This window comes from Ixodes scapularis, unplaced genomic scaffold (assembly GCF_016920785.2).
Source record: "Ixodes scapularis isolate PalLabHiFi unplaced genomic scaffold, ASM1692078v2 PGA_scaffold9__187_contigs__length_104089568, whole genome shotgun sequence".
Taxonomy (NCBI): Eukaryota; Metazoa; Arthropoda; class Arachnida; order Ixodida; family Ixodidae; genus Ixodes; species Ixodes scapularis.
Window position 1 is genome coordinate 1,801,560 of NW_024609884.1, and position 20,873 is coordinate 1,822,432.

At 47.8% G+C, this 20,873-nt stretch overlaps 1 protein-coding gene across 1 annotated transcript; it reads left to right on the forward strand.

The window, feature by feature from the left end:
- The first annotated feature begins 7,432 nt into the window (after positions 1–7,432).
- LOC115314764 (cytochrome c1, heme protein, mitochondrial) lies at positions 7,433–20,383 on the forward strand. The gene is made up of 7 exons (XM_040221741.3): positions 7,433–7,867; positions 8,341–8,388; positions 9,145–9,296; positions 11,425–11,551; positions 16,700–16,870; positions 17,059–17,307; positions 20,146–20,383. The coding sequence occupies exons 1-7, from the start codon at positions 7,796–7,798 to the stop codon at positions 20,257–20,259; spliced, it is 933 nt and encodes a 310-aa protein (XP_040077675.1). The 5' UTR covers positions 7,433–7,795; the 3' UTR covers positions 20,260–20,383.
- Positions 20,384–20,873: the final 490 nt, after the last annotated feature.

The window sequence follows — 20,873 nt, forward strand, 5'->3', positions numbered from 1 at the left end:
GAAAAACTGAGCGCTGCATGCAGCCATGTTGCCAGCGGATATACATGTTTTCACCAAACCACATGCATTTACATATATTAATAGAAACATAAACTTCAGAGATTGGATTCCCTTAGTTGAAAATCATTCTGAGCAGTACACATCTGGAACATTGTGCAGTTTTGCGCACAAAACAGTTATTTTAAAAGAAATTACTTTTGTGAACTACTTTGTGGTGCGTAGGAATGCTCTTCTCGAAGTTGCGAACCGTCCCTCAGCCTTTGGCTGCGCTCGGACGGAAGCTGAAACGAAGATAGAGGAAAAGGTCCGGCCATTATCCCATGCATTCTGGCCAAGGAGGTTAGAAGTACTAGGAGGGGGCACGTTGCAATATTGGTGAAGCCTAGTCATAAAAAGTTTAAACGATTTTGTGCCCAGCGTGACCGCAGATCTGTCTGGTGAATGGTGCGCGTGACATGTCACGTGTGAGATGGATGGTTGCTTGTAGAAGGACCCCTTCCAGGCTTGCGCGCGCTCCGTCCGGTAGGTTTTATCAGATCGAAGGCTAGACTGTGGTGTATTCTAGTACCCCATAGCAAGACCAATGCTAGCTACGGTCACGTGATGTGGTCACGTTGGCATGGTAAGTGAGGAGAGTAAGGAGGGAAATGAGAAAGAGGCGGGACGTCAAGGGAGCATGGCTTGTGGAGGCTACGCGGCCGACGTCATGCCCTCTCCTACCCTTCTATTCTCCATGATTCTGGCTGCCGCAAGCGGCGGAGTATGCAGGCAGACCCTCGGGGTCCCACATGGTTACCAACTGCCTTCAATTTCACAAATATATCATCAGAGCAGTGTCATGAACTTCAACAATCCACGAACTTATCGGTGGAAAGATATTCGCGTTCCTTTCGAAGCTTTCTTTTTGCATAGCACGTAGATGTACGGCCTCCCGTCAACACTAAACTAAACCAGATAACCGGCTTCGGTTATCTGGTTTAGTTTCGTATTTCCGGGCGCGGGATGCCCGCGCCCGGAAATACGAAACCGTGCAACTACCAGATTTTCGAGATTTCGACAGAAGGGAAGTTAATGCAGCGTAATTAGTATGCTGCTTTTTATAACCCTTAGAATAGCTCAGAATTTAGTTTGCAACGTTAAATTATCACTGTTTATATTGCTGAGAGTTTTCAGTCTTCGCGATTACCATTGCGACTGTCGTCCTTCAGCTGGCAACATTGGTTTCTTTCTCTCGTGTTCTGTCGCTCTCTTTCGCGATCTTTCACTCGGGACCCAGGATGTCGGCGCGCGGGATTTGCTACTCCTCCTCACCCACCTTTACCCCCCTGTTGGCCGGAAGTGCTCTTTTTAGCCTCGACCGCAAGGAGCAAAAGCGAACAATAATCTCGAACCCAGACGCTCACGGGGAGGGGGGGGCTGCGTCGGCCTGCCCTGCCGCTTCCCGTTGAAGGCTTCTTCGCTGGTGTGCCGACTGCAGTTTCGCCGGCATCGGTCCTGTTTACCGCGATATGTGAGTATAGTGCCCGTAATGTGAGAGCCGTGTGTCCATACGCCACTTTGCCGCTGTTGGTTTCCATCTAGCCGAGCCAGAAAACATCTCGCGACGAGTTGACCGCGCCGCGAGTGACGAAGAAGAAGCAAACATGGCGACGGTTTGTGCGATTGCTTTGGTGGCTCCGGTGTTGAGTGTCTTCAACGTCCTCGTGAAAAGATTCCCCTGCCCTTCGAAGTTATCGCAGGCACCACGAGTGGCACGAAAGATGTGGAATCATCGTCTCAACTACAAATAAGCAGGCCTGCACGAGCAACAACGACGCCGAGCAGGCGCTCGGCACAGTTGTGTTGTCAGATGTTCTACAACGCCGAGATATTTTCATTTATCACTTGGAATGGCTTCAAGAGTGGGAAATTAATCTTTCGTAGACTGTTACCGCCGAGGTGAGTGCCCTCCGTTGCAGTGCCGTTGTCGCGCAAAGTGCAGAGAAAACCCGGTGGCGATGGCGGCGGTGCTCTTTGATCGCTTTGATCTTGCGCCGTCGGGTTCATGGAGTCCGGAGTAAACGTACGTACGTGCGTCTGCTGGATCGGTGTTTTTGACTGCCACAAAACTCTTTCTCGCGGGCATTTACCTTGTGAAGCTTAGTAGCTCATTACATTTCGTCGTCGACTGCGCTCATTTGACTACGACGGACGAGCCTGCGTGATGTGAATTTCACTGCCTAAGATCCTTGGTGCGCTATAACGAGGGCTAATAAAATATCACCGCGAACTTCTGAACAAACAAGTCGAAGTTTCGTCTGTTATCATAACTGATCGCCTGTCACAATATTAATCAGTAGCGTTCCTAGACTCCGTCCCCACAGGCACCCTGCTTCGTTGCCCGATAGTTAGTGCCTCCTGGTACCTCGTAGAATTCCAGCTCCCACTTCAAGTAACTACCATCCTTTAGAACTGGCAATTAATAGTTTCGAACCCAGACGCTCGCAGCGTGTGTGTGTTTGTGTGTGTGTGTGGGGGGGGGGGGGGGGGGGGGGACGCGTGCTAACACACTCGGAGCCCTTGTTTTCGCCGCTTCGCGGCGGCAGACAAGGCGGCACATTACAAAAGAAAGCTAATCCGAGCTGTCTATGGAACTAGACCCATTCGCTAGTCCTTCGATGAAACGTCGTGGTCTCGTTTTCATTCGCTAAAACGGCGTTCGATCAAGTGAACGCCTCCCACTTATTTCGGCTCGGCAGAGCCGCGCTGCCGCAGAAAGGCAAGCAGATCGCGAAAATCGGTCTCAAACGTGCCACGAATGTAATGTCGTATACAAGAAGCCGACAATCAAGCATTTGAAAGCTACAAGAAAGTGGCAGCGAAATATTTACTACGCAATGAACCCGGACTGAAAAGGGGATGTCGAGGGTCAGCAGACACCGAGAACATTTAAGACAAGGTTTTCTCTTGTTTTCTCGATCGAGATGGGTTCTCGAATGTTCACGACATCTTATCTGTTGAAGAACGGGCCGCAGAGGCTTCTGGTGAAGACATCTTTCACGATGTGCCGGGGCATTCGGACAATCTGCCGCGTCCAGCTCCCCAAAGCAACGCCTGGCAACGCCGCCAACGCAGCCCCCCCCCCCCCCCTCCTGCCTGCCAGTTCTCTCCGCGTGGTGGCGCGTGCGTAGATAAACATGGCGGCGCCCTGGAATTGGCGCGGACACTGGTCTATAGCTCCTACGGAGCAGAGTAGCGCAATCCTTTGATCCGCGTGTTTCGCCGACAACATGGCCGACAGAGCAGCTCGGCGCGAGTCACGTGGTACCAACGTTACTAAAACACTCAGTTGGGAAACTCGCCGTCGAAACCTGGGCCGCTGGCGTCCACCGAGACCGAGCTAAATGCGACAACAGCGCCACTCTTTTTCGTTTGTCTGTACTATAATCACCTCGAGCTTTTTGAAAGCCTATTTTTGCGTAAAAACAACCGGAAAAGACTCTTTTTGTATTAAATTTATTGGAGTTTAGTACCAAATGATGGGCGCGTGATGTTTTTATCATCTTTAGTTCGCAAGGTTTTGCGGAACAATTAATATTGTTTTTATACAACCATGCCTTAGCGGGCCTTTCAGGTAGCGCGTCCCGACCTAGGTGCATTTTAACTTCGGTAGTTCAACGCGGCGCGTCCGCCGGGGAGGCGGGGGTGGCATCACTGTAACATCTACCGCTGTATCTGTTCTTACCATGGAGAATAGAAGGGTAGGAGAGGGCAGAGCCTTTTATACTGGGAGAGTTCGGCGGGTGGGAGGGGCTTACGGCCCGCTAGGTCCAGCGGACTCAGCGGGCGCCGCTGCCGCCATGATGTGCCTCCCGGCGAGTGGGTCCCCATTGACATGCGATGTATACGCGTGTAGGTTTTGCCGTTTGCGCTTTTGTTGGCGTAAGGAGAAAGTAGAAAAATCAAGCATTTTGTTACGTTAATCATACGTTAATCATAAACTTACCTCGCACAATCGAGAACTCGGCTTCCAGTCAGCCCTTCTTGGTTTCCCAGATCTTGTGCCTTGCGCGGTTTTCTTTTCCTTGCGGGAACCGGTACATCCTGAACCCCTTTTTCGCGTTGTTCGAGCACCCAACGGCACTGCAGCCCCCCATTTCTTTTTCATCTAACGTCTGGCAGAGCGCAGCGCAGAACGATCATTTTCATCGTCGTCTCTCGCTCCATGGACTCTAGCGAGCCGACTGCCGGCTCGAGTCAGTAGGCCAAACGGGTTTTATCAGCCGCCACCAGCCTTACACCAAACAAGGGTGAAGCTTGCAATTTAAGGTTATAATTATAATGCAATTAAATGCAAAGGTGCAATCAAGCTAGACGGCAAGGCACATCATGGCGGATGCGCACAGTTGCCAGACTGTTTGATCAGTGCTGCCAGACTGGCGGCTGGATCAAAGAACCGCCGAACTCTCCCAGTATAAAAGGCTCTGGGAGAGGGCATGACGTCGGCCGCGTAGGCTCCACAAGCCATGCTCCCTTGACGCCTCGCCTCTTTCTCATTTTCCTCCTTACTCTCCTCACTTACCATGCCAACGTGACCACATCACGTGACCGTAGCTAGCCTTCGTCTTGCTATGGGGTACTAGAATACACCACAGTCTAGACTTCGATCTGATAAAACCTACCGGACGGAGCGCGCGCAAGCCTGCAAGGAGTCCTTCTACAATCAACCATCCATCTCACACGTGACATGTCACGCGCACCAATCGCCAGAGAGATCTGCGGTCACGCTGGGTACAAAATCGTTTAAACTTTTTATGACTAGGCTTCACCAATATTGCAACGTGCCGCCTCCTAGTACTTCTAACCTCCTTGGTTCTTACAGCCAAAGTAGAAGTCACGTGCAGTTCTTCGAGTGGCCGCTGCAGGGAGAAATGGATAATGGTGGCGTTGTGTTCGTCATTAGCTCGGTGCTCGGAGACAGATTGGGGCCACTTTTTCAAAGCTGTCTTTATGGGAGCTTCCCAACTGAGTGTTTTGGTAACGTTGCGTGGTACTCAGGGTTCCAGGAGGCGGCCCGGCCTATGGGAGAATACATGGAGATCGACTCAACACGGCTGATTGAAAAATAAACGGCGAGTTCACACTTTTCAAAACTAGTCTGTCGTGAAGTTGGTAAAGTACTAAACACTTTATCAAAGTTTTAATAATATTGGACGCATGTGAAAATTTTGAGAAGGCAATTTCCAAGGCAATGGCGTTTGAAGCAGACGATTGTTTTGCGCAGCGGAGATGGACTTTATGGATTGGCTGGAGCGGGTCACGTGAACGGTGTGACGTCACCACGTCGTCTGCTGCACGATGCCGCTCAGGCATTTTTTTTTAAACAAATTACGTTATTACATGGCACACAACTTAGCACAAATTATTATAAACAGTTCCTTTATTATGTCCAAAACTATTGTCGTTCCGTACACCCCCAAAATATTCAAGAAACGGCGATTTTCTCACGTTCCCCATGCATTTGTGACCGGAGTTGGAACCCTCGGGCGTTTGCCGCTAGTCGCCGAGAGATGGCGTTCTCGATTGCGCTACTCTGCTCTAGGGCCAGTAACGTTGAAGCTGCGACTGAAACGTATTGTCCTGCCATCTGTCGGCGGGTCGCTTAGTTTGAAGATTACACAAAAGCGCATGCGCGTCCTACTCTGTGCCTGCAAACATGTGTGTTTCGGCGCGGCGCCTAACTCGGAATCGGGCGCGCTTACTGACATGGCACCTATGAAGCAAAGAAATCACGGCAGCTCACCTGGTTATAAAAGCAATTTGCGCTGACACGGCGAAATGCGGCGCAATGCCGCAGCAGGCGGTATATCTCCAGCTTCGGAATGTGCAGCAGACGCTCGTCAGCCGCAAGCGCTATCTCCGAAGCGGGAAAACCAAGGAGGTTAGAAGTACTAGGAGGGGGCACGTTGCAATATTGGTGAAGCCTAGTCATAAAAAGTTTAAACGATTTTGTGCCCAGCGTGACTGCAGATCTCTCCGGCGATTGGTGCGCGTGACATGTCACGTGTGAGATGGATGGTTGATTGTAGAAGGACTCCTTGCAGGCTTGCGCGCGCTCCGTCCGGTAGGTTTTATGAGATCGAAGGCTAGACTGTGGTGCATTCTAGTACCCCATAGCAAGACGAAGGCTAGCTACGGTCACGTGATGTGGTCACGTTGGCATGGTAAGTGAGGAGGGTAAGAAGGAAAATGAGAAAGAGGCGAGGCGTCAAGGGAGCATGGCTTGTGGAGGTTACGCGGCCGACGTCATGCCCTCTCCTACCCTCTATCCTCCTTGGGGAAAACACACGCCTTTGCAGACACAGTAGGACGCGCATGCGCTGTTGTGTGATCTCCAAACGAGGCGATCCGCCGGCAGATGGCAGAGCAATACGTTTCAGTTTGAAGCACTAGATATAATACTTTTTCAGTCGCATTTCGCCCGTCCTGGGGACTTTTGTCCCCGACTGTGCCTTTTTTTTCCATTCACCGCTCACCAACGTTGTTGCTCCGGTTGCTTTCCACGCTCCCCACCACGGTGGAAGATAGAGTGCTCCCCCAGTGCCTCCTATATAAGTTACACTATGCCTGTCAGCTTCTCTCCAGGACGTGTCCAGGCCCGATGCTTCACCTCACAACACGCACGTTCAGCTAGGTAGCGCCGCCTGGTGGACGTTCGTTTTGTCTATTTTTCTAGCATGTTGTATTTACCTTATTATTGAAGATATATCATATATACGTTTTTTTAACAACATGCCGAAAACTGTTCTAAAAGTGACCGCCCTGATTCAAACGAGTTTCGCTGAGACAAAATACGAAACTACGAAACAAGCACGGCCAGGCTTCGCTTTTGCAGCGCGAACGCGGAGAACGCTTGGCCGCTTGACCGTCTGCTTTGGCGGCAGTTTGGGGCTTTGGCGGTCACCTTGCATCGCGCACCTAGAAATAGTTGGCGCCGGGTCGTGTGCGGGTGAAAAGGTAGGACAATAAGAAGTAATATTCCGTTGAAAACGGCGAGCTGGTCCCGAGCTGTCAGTCAAAAACATTTAGATTTCTTGCTGTCGGTGCCATGGAGAATAGAAGGGTAGGAGAGGGCATGACGTCGGCCGCGTAGCCTCCACAAGCCATGCTCCCTTGACGCCTCGCCTCTTTCTCATTTTCCTCCTTACTCTCCTCACTTACCATGCCAACGTGACCACATCACGTGACCGTAGCTAGAGTTCGTCTTGTTGTGGGGTACTAGAATACACCACAGTCTAGACTTCGACCTGATAAAACCTACCGGACGGAGCGCGCGCAAGCCTGCAAGGAGTCCTTCTACAATCAACCATCCATCTCACACGTGACGTGTCACGCGCACCAATCGCCAGAGAGATCTGCGGTCACGCTGGGCACAAAATCGTTTAAACTTTTTATGACTAGGCTTCACCAATATTGCAACGTGCCCCCTCCTAGTACTTCTAACCTCCTTGGTCGGTGCTGCTGGGGCGACATTATTGAACCTTCTACGGAAGAGATCGTTGGCTTCACTACACGGCACGTTTGTACGCCTAGGTGGTTCCACCGCACGGCAACCACACGTACTATTTGCCCTCTCCCTTCCGCTGGCCAGTGCTCGGAGCTGACAGGCATAGGGGCATAGCGTGGCTCCCCACCACTGATCTCTACTCCCCACATCATAGCCCCACATTCCACTCTGCCACTCTCGTAGAAGCTCGCGTTAAATCTCGTTTGCAACGTGAACGTCCTCTGCTGCCCCTAGCTGCCCCCCAGCAGAATGGCTGCGGTCGTCGGGAGGTTCGGCAAATGCTGTTTACTTCGACTACAGCCAGGATCCCTGCTCAGCAAGGTACGACAAACATATATCGCTATACATCTTCCCGTGTTACTGTCGGAGCGGCCGAGCACGAACCTTAGGGCGACGTTGTATCGTCTCCATACGAAGACTTCCCTTCCTGCCCATTCAAACTCGAGAAAGTGTCGTACGTCGCGCCGACACATCGTGGTACCAGTGCACGCGAATGATCTGGGATCCAGTTGAAGAGATATCGGGAAAACGGGACAAACGTGTGGTTTCTGGTCGCAGCCGTTGTTGGTGTAGCGACCGCGAGTGATCTCGGCGTAAACGTGCCCAGGAATAGGTCGGACGCTTAAAGGACAACCTTTTGATGAATTTTTGAAGGTTACGGTTCCCCATTGCGTAAGGAAATAGTGCATTTGGTGTGTTAGTGTTCGCTGCCGTCTTACATAACGCTAGGAAACCTCTTCGAGCGACTACTCGGCAATAATTAAACGCCGGTATTTTTTTTTTTTTTTTTTTAGGCGCATGCATCGACGTACACCACGCCGCTGAGTGGTGGCAAGAAAGTGGTAAGTAAACTTAGCTCTCGCGACTGAGAAACGAAAAAATAGTCAGAGTGCAGGCGAGCGGTGTAAGTTGAACATGATTGTAAACCTGAGACTGGGGCAGAAAAGAGAACACAACAGAAGGACGTTGAGACGTTGCCTCCTCTTTTACTACCTTCTGTTGTGTTCCCTTTTCTGCCCCAGTCTCAGGTTTACAATCATGTGCGGCTGAGTAGTTGCGCGATGGAAGCACTCGTGATTAGGAGTGTAGCGAACATTTGTCGAACTGGATTTTTAGGTAAAACTTTTGGAGTTCGAAACGGTTCAACGAACCTTCGAACTTTTAACCAAGTTCGACTTTGTGAACAGTGTGGCCAGACCTTGATACAAGCATGTCTATGTTAGAAGTTTTTTTTTTTATGCAAAGGTTTTTTTTTTTTTTTAATTTTATGAACAGTTGCAGTTTAAAGAGAAGCTGATTCTAATGACTGAAGAAGTTAATAACTTACTTTTCTGTACTGTATTAAGTGAAATAACCAATCAGTACCGCACTTAATTCGTCCCTTAGCCGTCACCATCCAGTCCGAAGCCAACTGGCCAGCCAACTGGCCAGCCCGTCGCACATGCGCATAGCAGTTGAACCCAAGTCGAACATTTGTCTAACTTTTCGCAAGAAGTTCGGAAAAGTTTAACCTGGTTGAACTCGAACCTCGACCGGTTTGTGACACCCCTAGTGATGAGTTCACCTTCAAGCACTGACCTATCTTTCGGCGTCCGCAGCTCTTGGGCACCGTCGGCGCGGTGGGTGCCGGCGTTGCCGGCGTGATCTACGCGCTCAACGAATCTGTCAAGGCCGGTGACCTTGAGCTACACCCGGCCAAGCTTCCGTGGCCCCACAGCGAACACTGGCTCAGCTCTTTGGACCATGCCAGGTGGGTGACCTGATCGCCGTACCCTATGCAGTGCACAAGTTCGTCTGCTTCTTTTGCATGGGTGGTTGCCGTCTGCTTCTTTTCCATAGGTTGCGTTCGTCTGCTTCTTTTGCATGGGTTGTGTTCGTCTGCTTCTGTTGCATGGGTTGTTGTGATGTCAGAATGCTGAGCTCTGATTGGCTCTGATAGTGGGTAGACCTCAAAGCAAGCTGCCTTGAGGTCTGCCCACAATCCATGAATCGGAGCTCGGCAATCTGATGTCACCGTAACCACTACAAAAGAAGCAGACGACTTGCCGTACCCTATGCAGAGCGAGTGTTCGTCTGCTTCATTTTGCATGGGTTGTGTTCGTCTGCTTCTGTTGCATGGGTTGTTGTGATGTCAGAATGCTGAGCTCTGATTGGCTCTGATAGTGGGTAGACCTCAAAGCAAGCTGCCTTGAGGTCTGCCCACAATCCATGAATCGGAGCTCGGCAATCTGATGTCACCGTAACCACTACAAAAGAAGCAGACGACTTGCCGTACCCTATGCAGAGCGAGTGTTCGTCTGCTTCATTTTGCATGAATGGTTGTGCCGTCAGAATTCCGAGCTCTGATTGGCTCTGATAGTGGGTAGACGTCAAAGCAAGCTGCCTTGAGGTCTACCCACCTCCTTGAATCACTTTGTTTAGGAAAACTGTTGTTTCAAACCTAATACGATACCAAACGTTTTTTCTTCGCTAGATGTGCAGCATAAAGCGCCGTTCACACTCTTGCGACCGAGTAAGACCAGACCGGTTTTTAAGCCTTTTGCGACTTTTTAGCACCGGTTGCGCTGCAGCGGAGCTGGTCCTAAGAAATCGCAAGAGGCTTAAAAACCGGTCTGGTCTTTCTCGGTCTTGCTCGGTCGCAAGAGTGTGAACGGGCCTTTATGCCTAGAAAGTGCAACTCTGAAACAAAATTTTAAAAAAAAGTTATTTCTTTTATGCTAACGTTGCAGTGAAAAATCTAATAAATGTTTTACCTTTTGTGTCGTCGACAAAATCTTGACGTCTTTTCTAAAAGACGTCCACAAAGTAAAAAAAAGCAATTCCACAGTTGCATTGGCCATGAAATTCCAGTTAGGAAAAACAAAAGTCTTTCCTCTTGTGTCATTAACAAACAATAGTTTTCCTAAAGTGAAATTTATGCCAAAAAGTGGAACGGAGCAAATAGAAATTTCTACTTAAGTCTCCAACCCCTATCTTTTCTTTAGTGCCAGTGGACCGAAAATAATTTATAAAAAATTAACTGTGGAGTGTAAATTAATTGAATTTTCTGGGTATACTCCCTTAGATGTTGATGGATATAAATATAACATTTTTTTTAAAACCAACTTTCTTTTTTTTTTTTTTTCGGATTTTTTTTTTTTTTGAGGGATAGTGTCCCCCCTGGAAGTAATTTGCTTTTTACTTTTATTTTCATTTTGGTTTGGTATCTTGCGTGTTGAGTGTGATCGTTAATATATTTTGTTTATTTGAAGTGTTCTTTGGCGAGGTACACTAGTCTATAGACTATTTTGTTTGTTTTGGGGCTCATTAAATCAATATTATTTTTATTATAACATCACTGCCTGTGTACATCATATAACTGCACTTGGTTTCCATTTTGTCACTGACCCTCAAGCAAGCTCTCACTCACCATCTAGAATAAGACATTATTATTATTATTGTCTTATTATTATTCTTATTATTATCTTGTTATTGTACTACAGAGTATAATGGGTGATAAAAGTAAGATGACCCATGGTTGTACCATAATGGGTCAATAGATTAAACTCTCATTAAATAATCCAAAAGGTTTTTTTTTTTGTAAGGCATGATGTGTACCCCCCAAAGGGTATGTTACACATTCATAACCATAACCTAAATCTGGCACTTGCTCAGAGTAAAGTTGTTTGTTTTAGTTTTTTTGAAAGGGGAGTTGCACCCACTGCCTGCACTTGTGCAGGGAACATCCGTGGGAGCGTACGTTTGTGCAATACCCATATCCTGAATCTGGCACTTGTTTGTTTTAGTTAGTTTTTAGTTTTTTTTAAACAGGAGTTGTGCCCACTGCCGTGCATTTGTGCGAGCGTCCGTGTGAGCGTATGTTTGTGCAATGTGCGCAGCATCCGGAGGGGCTACGAGGTCTACAAGCAGGTGTGTGCGGCGTGCCACAGCCTCAAGTACATTGCCTACCGCAACCTGGTGGGCGTGTCCCACACCGAAGCCGAAGCCAAGGCCGAAGCCGAGTCGGTAAGCGCACCTCCCACGACCGTGGAGTCGACCAGACGTCTTCCAGTGCATGTTTATGGGTAAAACAGCGCAAACAAGACAGAGGACAGAGAAGGTGCACACGGACGGAGCGCTGACTGTCAACTGTTTATTTTTAAGGAAACGCCCGACGGTGTGGTCACACCAAACAAAAATTACATCATAACACATGACTGTCACATGATCGTCACAAGTTGAAGCCCCTCAAAAATGCCAACTCACAATCATAAAGATCTGCCGAAGGCGCGCTGACACAGTTGTCTTTGAATTTGGAAATGTAAAAGGCCTCAGTTATCTCCCTAGTTCGTTGGTGACTGTGTCTTGCCAGGACCGTGGTATCTTCCAAAACCGGAGAGAAACTACATTTGTCGCAGTGAACCGCCAGATTCCCTGACGGAGATGCCCTAATCGAACACGTGACCTATCATTAACACAACGACCGGTCTGGCCGATGTAAACGTTTTTACACGTCAGGGGAATATCCATAAGGCGGCGCATAGGTTAAAGAAAGTAGCACAACGCCAAAATGTTCCTGCCGTTTTCTCAGCACCGGCCAAGCTGGGACGTTTATGTGCGAGGGTGGAGAGGGGATCGGTTGCCATGGCCGCATGTGTTAGGCAGCATAAAAACAAATTTGTCCCTTGCATGGGGGGGGTCTACAGTATTCCCCTGACTTGTAAAAAAGTTTACATCGGCCAGACCAGTCGCTGCATTAATGATAGATTACGTGAACAAACGTGATCGATTAGGGCATCTCCGTCAGGGAATGTGGCGGTTCACTGCGACAGATGTGGTTGCTCTCCAGTTTTGGAAGATACCACGGTCCTGGGACGACGCAGCCAGCAACAAACTAGGGAGATAACTGAGGCCTTTTACATTTCCAAGTTCAAAGACAACTCTGTCAGCTTCGATAGATCTTTATGATTGTGAGTTGGCAATTTGAGGGGCTTCAACTTGTGACAGTCATGTCTCGTGATGTAATTTTTGTTTGGTGTGACCACGCCGTGGGCGTTTCTTTCAAAATAAACAGTTGACAGTCAGCGCTCCGCCTGAGTGCGTCTTCTCTGTCCTGTGTCCTCGTTTGCGCTGTTTTACTCGTAAACATACTTCACCAACTAGCCCAAATTTCGAGAGTACAGTGTAGACCGCATATAACGTATGCCGCGGGAGTCGCGAAAATCCGCACTATAAGCGGTACCGCGCTATAACCAAAACATCAATTTTTCAGGCCAAAATACATGCCATCAGACAACTTACCTTTGTAAAACAATTTATTTTTTATGTTAGATGAAAAATAAAGCTTAATTTGAGGAAAGTCTATTTCATCAGACTAGGACACTTCTCTCTCAAGTGTGTCACACATTTTGAAAGAAATAAGCAAGTTTTGCCTGGCGCAGCCTTTTAACGGCGTCGCGGGCTGCGGACGGACGTTGCGAGCGTTCGGGAATGCTAACCCTAATCACTTTTCTCCGGCGATGAAAACGCGTGAAAATTCGCATCCTTTATACGGTACACGCCAGTAATACCTTCAACTTGAGCACAGGCATGAAATGCTCCAAATAAGAAATCCGGGCGATGTTCGAAAACACAAATGCTTAGAAAGCACCACTGTAGTCGAAGTAAACACGACGACACGGGCGTTTCTGCCGTCTTGAGAGTGCCGCCACAAGATCGCCGCACGAGTAGGTGGATCTTCCCTTCTAGTACGTGCTGGGTTATCATAGCGACACACAACAAAAATTCACAGTCAAGGATAGCGCTTTTATGCGGAACGATGATGTTCCACCATGCCGTCTACGACGACGATCACAACCGACGCCATGTTCGCGGATAGAAGCAGCTGGCCCGCGACCGGCATGCAACGCGCGCGAACACTTCTCCTCGACCTGCGATTGGTCTGTCGTTGCGGTTGTTTCCAACACAGCGGAGGGACGCACGCACGCACGCACGTGAACGACACGTGCATGCGTCCCTCCCTCGCTATGGCAACTGAAGCCTTCCTCTTCGCTTCTCCCCGCTTTTTCGAGCAACCTCCTTGCCCCGCGAGTGCCGCTCGCGGCTAGCGCCGTTATCTAGTGTCGGCGCGGTCGGCGGGCTGTTCGAGAAACCGCACTATAACCGGTATTTCCCTCCGCGCGCCTGCATTTTAAGCGGTATGTAATTACATGGAGTTCTATGGGAGGCGAACCGGTGGTTTTAAAAAGCCGCATTATACCCGGTCCTGCACTATAAGCGGTTACGTTGTAAGTGGTCTATACTGTATTATGTTCCAGTGCATTTCGGTCACCTCGGAATGGCGGGGCACAGATGTTCTGCTACCAACAGAACCATCTTTCGAAAGAACACAAAGTGGCAGGAGAATATGGCTTGGGAATTGACGAGCAGCTGGGCAGCTTGATTGCATCTGCTCTTTTTTTGAATGTCGGCCGTGTGGGCGCTCGCAAGTATAGTCGGAGGGGGGGGGGGGGGGGAGGAGAAAAGACTTAGTGGAAGGGAGGTGGCTCCTCTCCCACTGATGTTGTATCTGAGGATCGGTGATGTGAATGCTGATGTGAACCCTGCTGCATCGTGCTACATTTTACCAAATTTACTCCAAAAGCTCATTTCATTTCATCAGAACAAGAACCAATAGGTCAGTCGTTGCTACAGCGCCAGATTGCTACGGCAAGCTTGCACAAAGTTTCAACACTTTTGTGCATCGCTCTGAATGACCTGTGATTTCACATCTCGCCAATCACGACATAGTACTCGGAAGTTTTGGGTTATTTATCATTACTTGTCGCTTGTTCGAGCGGTTTGAGGGGGTAGTGCAACGATTTTAGTGCTGAAAGAATGGGCAATTTGTATTTTTTATATCGCCTATCCAAGGCACAAGTGACCAAAAACGCTGCAAAGAAGCTGCGCCCGCGGAGTAATGCTCCCGATTTCGCGTATTTGGCTCCGCCGCAACGCAGCCTTGTGTTGAGGAGTAAATGCCCTTCCAGGATGGAAAGATACACGACCGTGTTGTGTCTTAAAAAAAATAAAATAAAAGTTAGCGAGTGCTAATCGACAACATAAATGTGGCAGTAAAACTTGTTCAATAAAGTTACATTTAGTTTCTACGAGACTGCAACATTCTGATAAGTTGCAGGCGTCGTTGTCGGCGAAACAGCAGGATCGACCGCCGGGGCAAGATTGATCCCGGATTGGCACAAGACGCGTGGGCTTCCGGAACGATCGGCGTAGAAGGTTGTGCACGTAGAGCGTTCCAATCTCGAATATGCAACGGGCTCTCGAATTTACCAGAACGCGACATTACGGAAAGAACCAAAAGGCATATCCGCAGCCGGACATCGAACCTCGACTTTCGCGTGGGAATATTTATTTTTCGCATGCTCTTTTCATCATTACATATCTCCACATGCAGGATGCACAACTAAATTACATTTGAAATTTAATTATACGCTTTGCTGTAGACGTTAACAAGTCGTTGCAGAGAAATAAAAAGGCAAATTTCGAATCACTTTTTTTTTATTGGGACACGCCACTGCACGAATCTTCAAATAGTATTTGCAGTGGAATGATGAGACTGCGTGGTGCTCCAACAATGCAGTGTGCCGCAAGTTTGCTCGGAAGTATATGTTCTATGTGTGGAAACCAAAGTAGCCGTAGCGCTTCAGTTGTACCACTTGACAGTTTGTGTGTAGTAAAGATTTGCATAACCTGTGCACCTGAAACAGTGTATCCCCCAGATGTAGCTACTCCAGGTACACATCTTAGCCTCGAAAGACACCACTGTACCCATGCGATACTATTAATTTTTTAATTAAATGTATTAAAAAAATTATATTTAAAATCTGTAGTTTGCACAAGAGTTGAACAAAACTTGGGGTCCGTAAGCCGGCGTTTTGTTTCATATTCACTGAAGTTTCTATATATATAGAATATAGATATATATAGGCAATATAGAAACACTACAATCCATGGGGTACTTTGCACGAATCAGATTTTAAACGGGTATAATGAACATCAGGATTTTTTTTTTTAACTGTAATCTGAAGCACATGGGGAAAAAAGAGAATCAAGTGGTAACCGATCTTACGCATTCTTGCGGGAGGAAATGAAAACATTGTCACCTTATGTCCAAATATGTGCAATAACTAAGTAAATAAACTGTGTGCAAGGGCATCCTATGAAATTAAATTAGTCATCAAAATTTCCTCGTTAACATTATTTTTAATATCTATTTTGTATGTGTGAAAAGGGTTTCAGATGGTTTCATTCCCATTCCAAAATATTAAGAGGAGTAGTTATTTGGTAGTCGAGTTTTTGTTTACCGTCATTGGTTCTTATTTTAGGCTTCGGCCTTTCGAAATTTTGCGTGGGGCTTAATTTGTTTTGCAAGAATTGCACCGGATCAAGGTAATACGTCTGATTTGTCATTAGCATGTCACGAATGATGTAATTATAGGACTTTATTTTGCACAACTGAAAGCTGGGGATAATCTGCGATTGTCCTGGTGCCCCGAACCAAAGTGCCGTATGTAAGGTGGGTTTAGAACAATGAATGACGCTTCTTTAGCCAGAGCAATATTGGATTTGTTATTCTGTACGTGTATCCAAAAGCTTTGGATAGCTGTGCTTTTAGATAATTAATATGCGTATTTCGCGGGAGCTCTTCGTGAAACCAGACACCAAAACACGCTTGTTCAGGTACTGACGTCATTAAATTTTTCAATGATTTTGCCATTACCACATCTGTTTACTAGGTCACTCGGACAAATTCAGCAAGTAGGAATTTTTTTTTCTTCCAGGACAGTCTCTCTCGGTGAAAATTTGGAATTAAAGCAGAAAATAACCTGGAGGCGGTGGCAGTGCTGCCATCTGCCGGGAGTGCACAAAACATGAGCCGGACTTTCACAATGGGGTAAAAATGTGGCAATACTGGCTGGGGATGGGAGGTGTTCTTGGAAGGGAGAGTGCACAAAACACCAGCCATACACAATGGACAGCACAAGTGTTAAAATGTGGCTGGGGACGGTGTACACAAGCCAGACTTTCACAATGGGGTTAGAATGTGGCAGCACTAGCTGTGGACGGTGTTCTTGAGAGGCCAGTTTTGGAAGCGAGTGCGGCCGCCCTTTGCAGGTCCAGATCCTGGACGGCCCCAACGAGGAGGGACTGATGTTCGAGCGCCCGGGTAAGCTCTCGGACTACTTCCCGCGACCCTACCCCAATGACGAGGCGGCGCGTGCCGCCAACAACGGGTCCCTGCCCCCCGACCTGAGCTTCATCACCAACGCCAGGCACGGCGGCGAGGTACGCTCCCCCTCCCCCCACTTCCCTCTGGAGTATGGAACTGGTCCCAGCTGGAAATGAGGCAGTCCAGCTGGATTCCAGCTGGTCCCAGCATTTCCAGCTGGGACCAGTTCCATAATCCAGCTGGAAGTGGGCTGATGGTCGCCTGGGGCCTTGGGGCAAATGGTCCAACTGGTGGCCTTCTGCAGGACTACCTGTTTGCCCTGCTCATGGGCTACTGCGACCCTCCGGCCGGAGTCAAGGTCCAGGAGGGCCAGTACTACAACCCCTACTTCCCGGGTGGAGCCATCGGCATGGCCCAGGCCCTGTACAACGAGGCCATGGAGTACTCTGACGGCACGCCCGCCACGGCCAGCCAGATGGCCAAGGATGTCTGCACCTTCCTCAAGTACTGCACCGAGCCTGAGCACGACGAGCGCAAGCGCATGTTTATCAAGGTGAACCCAGTCACACTTTATTTATTTTAAGGCGGAGCTGTTAAAGGCTAGTTTTCCCAGTATTGTGTCCGTCACCAAATAAATGTCGACGCGAAACTCTGGACGGCAGCAACAAGATGTCCGGCGTCGCTCGTAGATGGCGGCAACCTTTCCAGGCCTTTCCACTCTGGTTTTGACCAGAGTGGAAGGGCTGAATTTCTCTGGGCGTCGTCCTCGTGGTCATCTTAGAAGACATCCTTGAGGTCGTCCTAGAGGTCCTGAAAGGCTGGAAGTTTTTTACATTGACATGGAAAAGGCTCAACTCGATCGGAATCATACAGAAGTACTGGTACCCATTGGCAACTTTTGCTTTTGGGCATCGGTACTTGCAAGAGACAAATGCATCACCCTCATGGTGGTGGTTTCGAAGAGAAAATGTTTTTTTAAAATATTGTAACCGCATGCTGAACACAAATGCTGTCTCAGCATTCAGCCGACAGGGTGCCATGGTGTGACGAGAGTGTGCAGCGATTCATATTTTATTTATACTGTGGATCTGGTTACAAAAGACATTTGGATCTACTATGTCTAGTCATATATGTAGTGAATGAATAATCTTTTCTCACTCCAATTATATATATATATATCTATAATATACACACACACCTGGTGCTCAGTTTTAATTCGAACAGATTTAGTACAAAAAATCTGTAAAAGATGCACTTATACAGTCCGGGCAGGCGAGTTATATGGCCAGGGGGACATTATGTGGGTGGCTGATGTTTGCCAATTATTTAATTTCGTTAATTAACTTTTTAATTAGTGGAAATAGACACGTGGTTGCAATTAGAAACTTGGAAAGCGGCGTTGAAAACCACTAAATCGACTCTTTTTGGAACGACCCGAAGCTTGTGGGGAACTCGGACGCTCACCAGAATTATCGCTCGTGCAGCGGGCGCAAAGCTAGCATTGGCGGAACGCTATGATAATCTAATCGTCCACCTTTCGCCACTGCTAGCTTTGCACCTGCTGTAAACTTTGCTGTGCCCCCAGTTTTCCGGGGGGGCGGGGCGGGGCGGGGCGGGGGGGGCGAGGCGGGGGCTTTCCAAGCAGAGCCTCCCCCCATCCCCGGAGTCCGGTAGAAGCTCTCCAAGCAAAGCCCCCCCCTTGTAGTCGGTGCCTATGATATATGGTGCAGAATGTGTACAAACATGTTTTGCCCCCATTTCACTCTTTGCATCGTGTACTGATGGACAACACTGGCAGCTTTTATATGTTTGTTGAGAATTGCATTTGCACTGTGAAGCGTTGGCATAGCGATCAAATTTGACAATTTGAACCATTTAGCCCTTATGGAGATTGAGAGTTTTTTATTGTTTTAAATAAGAAAATGTCAAAACAGTTGTTTTTAACAAAGTTGAATATTTCACATCTGGGCCCATTTCCTTTGTAATTTGGAATTACCGTAACAGCCTGAGAGATGCCCCAACCCTATTTTTGGCATGATTTGCAATTTTTCCAAAGACACCAAAAGATGGCCCACCTCTAGCAATTGCAGGGCCATGGCCCCAATGGTGCGACATGGGCAGAAATGGTGTTCCTTAACCATGCATGATAAGGAAAGGACAGCCATCTTTAGTCACTCCGATCACAAGTTTTTCAGGTCACAATATCTAAAACTAGCACATTTTTTTTACTTTTGTTTATTGCTCACCAAAATAACATTTGCTTTCAATTTTAGGCAGCCTATCGTCGGGATATTGCGCTAGTTTTTGCTGGTGACTATACATCCAAGTGCTATAAAACAACCTGCACCAGCTCAGGAAGTGAAATATTACTCGGAGCTGGTACTTTTTGTTTTATTACACTCCACTTCGTGATGTCTTTAGTTTTCCGAGTTATTAGCTCTTTAAGTTACGAAGAATGCAAACTGAAAATGATGCAAGAGATTGAAACGTGCCAGAACGTGACGTTGCGTAGCATCCAATTGGGATTCTTGCCCCAAGTCTAACGAGGCTTCTGTCGTAGTTTCCGTAACTCTGCCTGCCCTCCACTAGGTTCAAAGCAGAGAAGTGTTGTTAATGAGAGTAACTGAAATGCGATTGTGCTATTTTGACAATATACTGTCGAGACTGGTTATAACGGAGTCAACGGGAGTCCGAAATCCCTTCGCTATACCCGCTGTTTCGTTATAACCGGGTTCGGTTAACGAAGTGCAAAAGGGAATGGGAAGTCGTGATCTTTTCGCTGTAGCCGCTATTTCGTTATAACCGGGTTCGCTTATTGAGGTGCAAAAGGGAATGGGAAGTCGTGATCTCTTCGCTGTAGCCGCTATTTCGTTATAACCGGGTTCGCTTATTGAGGTGCAAAAGGGAATGGGAAATCGTGATCACTTCGCTGTAGCGGCTGTTTCGTTATAACCGGTCTTGACAGTAGGCATTATTTTATCAGGATCCTCGTAAAACTAAACAAGTTTTTGTTGATCTCAAAAGTTTGCCTTAAAATGCATACTACCATGCAGCACTTTCCTGCACAGGTGGAGGTAGGTAAATCGATGCCATCAAACGCTTTTGTAACATTGTATCTTGGAATCGCTAATTTCTTTTCGCCTCGTCGTAACAGAGGCAGGCCAACTGCGAAAACGCTCGACAAAGCATTGCCCCAAGACACGTCAGAAACAATGGTGGTCTGGGGCTTGTCCAAAATTAATAAACTAAAAAAAAAAAGCTGCTAAAACGCGGGTAATGCGTCTGTAACGCCAGATTAGTTAAAATTAATCGTGCTAGAAGGTATGCAGACGACCCGTCACTAGAGTTAACCATAGTACCGGCGTGACCCAGTGTTTCTGTTCCCTTACAGTCCACCATGATGTTCATACTGCTGATCGGTGTGAGCTGGTACTGGAAGCGCTTCAAGTGGACCACCTTGAAGACGCGCAAGATTGTCTTTAATCCGAAGAAGTACGAGGAGTAGCACCAGTCAGGACGATCGCCTGCCCACACGGTTTTTCCTCTGCAAGTTGTAGATACGCGGGCTTCGAAACACTTGACCCCTGCTTTTGTTGCTCGAGAAATAAAGTTGCAGACGCGTCTACCGATCCTCTCTCGTCACGTGCTGCACCATTTGTGCCAGGCACCAAAGAGTGCTACGTAGAGCGCCAAAGTGCCATTTTGACTAAGAATTGCGATACGCCTAAAGGGCAACTCGGATCAATTCCAAAGATTCTAGGATCACGGGCGATCGTAGCGTCGAAACTACTAATAAACGCTTCTATGTCATTCATTTTCCGAACTGCAGCGTGCGTCGTCTGCTAGATTGGGTGGATTTTGGTAGCCGTGAAGCCGCTCAGACTTCGTTGGCTGGTTTAATCAACTTTTAGGCGCGATCGCGTCGTCAAATTTTAAGTGTAGGCTTTTCAGATACAATGTAATAGTGCATTGTTTTCTCAACATTGAAATTTCACTGGAGTTGCCCTTTTACACGTGAAAGTTTGGGCCACTTAAAACGTGAAAGTTTCAACCACTTGTCTAATTTAAACGAATTTTACATGGCTCATTTTTGTTGATGTTGAGAACTTTTCTGCCAAA

What these genes read in the sequence shown, in the direction of transcription:
- LOC115314764 (XM_040221741.3), top strand. Translation starts at nt 7,796, where the DNA reads ATGGCTGCGGTCGTCGGGAGGTTCGGCAAATGCTGTTTACTTCGACTA. An exon ending in CAGGATCCCTGCTCAGCAAG is followed by an intron (nt 7,868 to 8,340) that starts GTACGACAAACA and finishes TTTTTTTTTTAG; the next exon opens with GCGCATGCATCGACGTACAC. An exon ending in ACGCCAGGCACGGCGGCGAG is followed by an intron (nt 16,871 to 17,058) that starts GTACGCTCCCCC and finishes GGCCTTCTGCAG; the next exon opens with GACTACCTGTTTGCCCTGCT.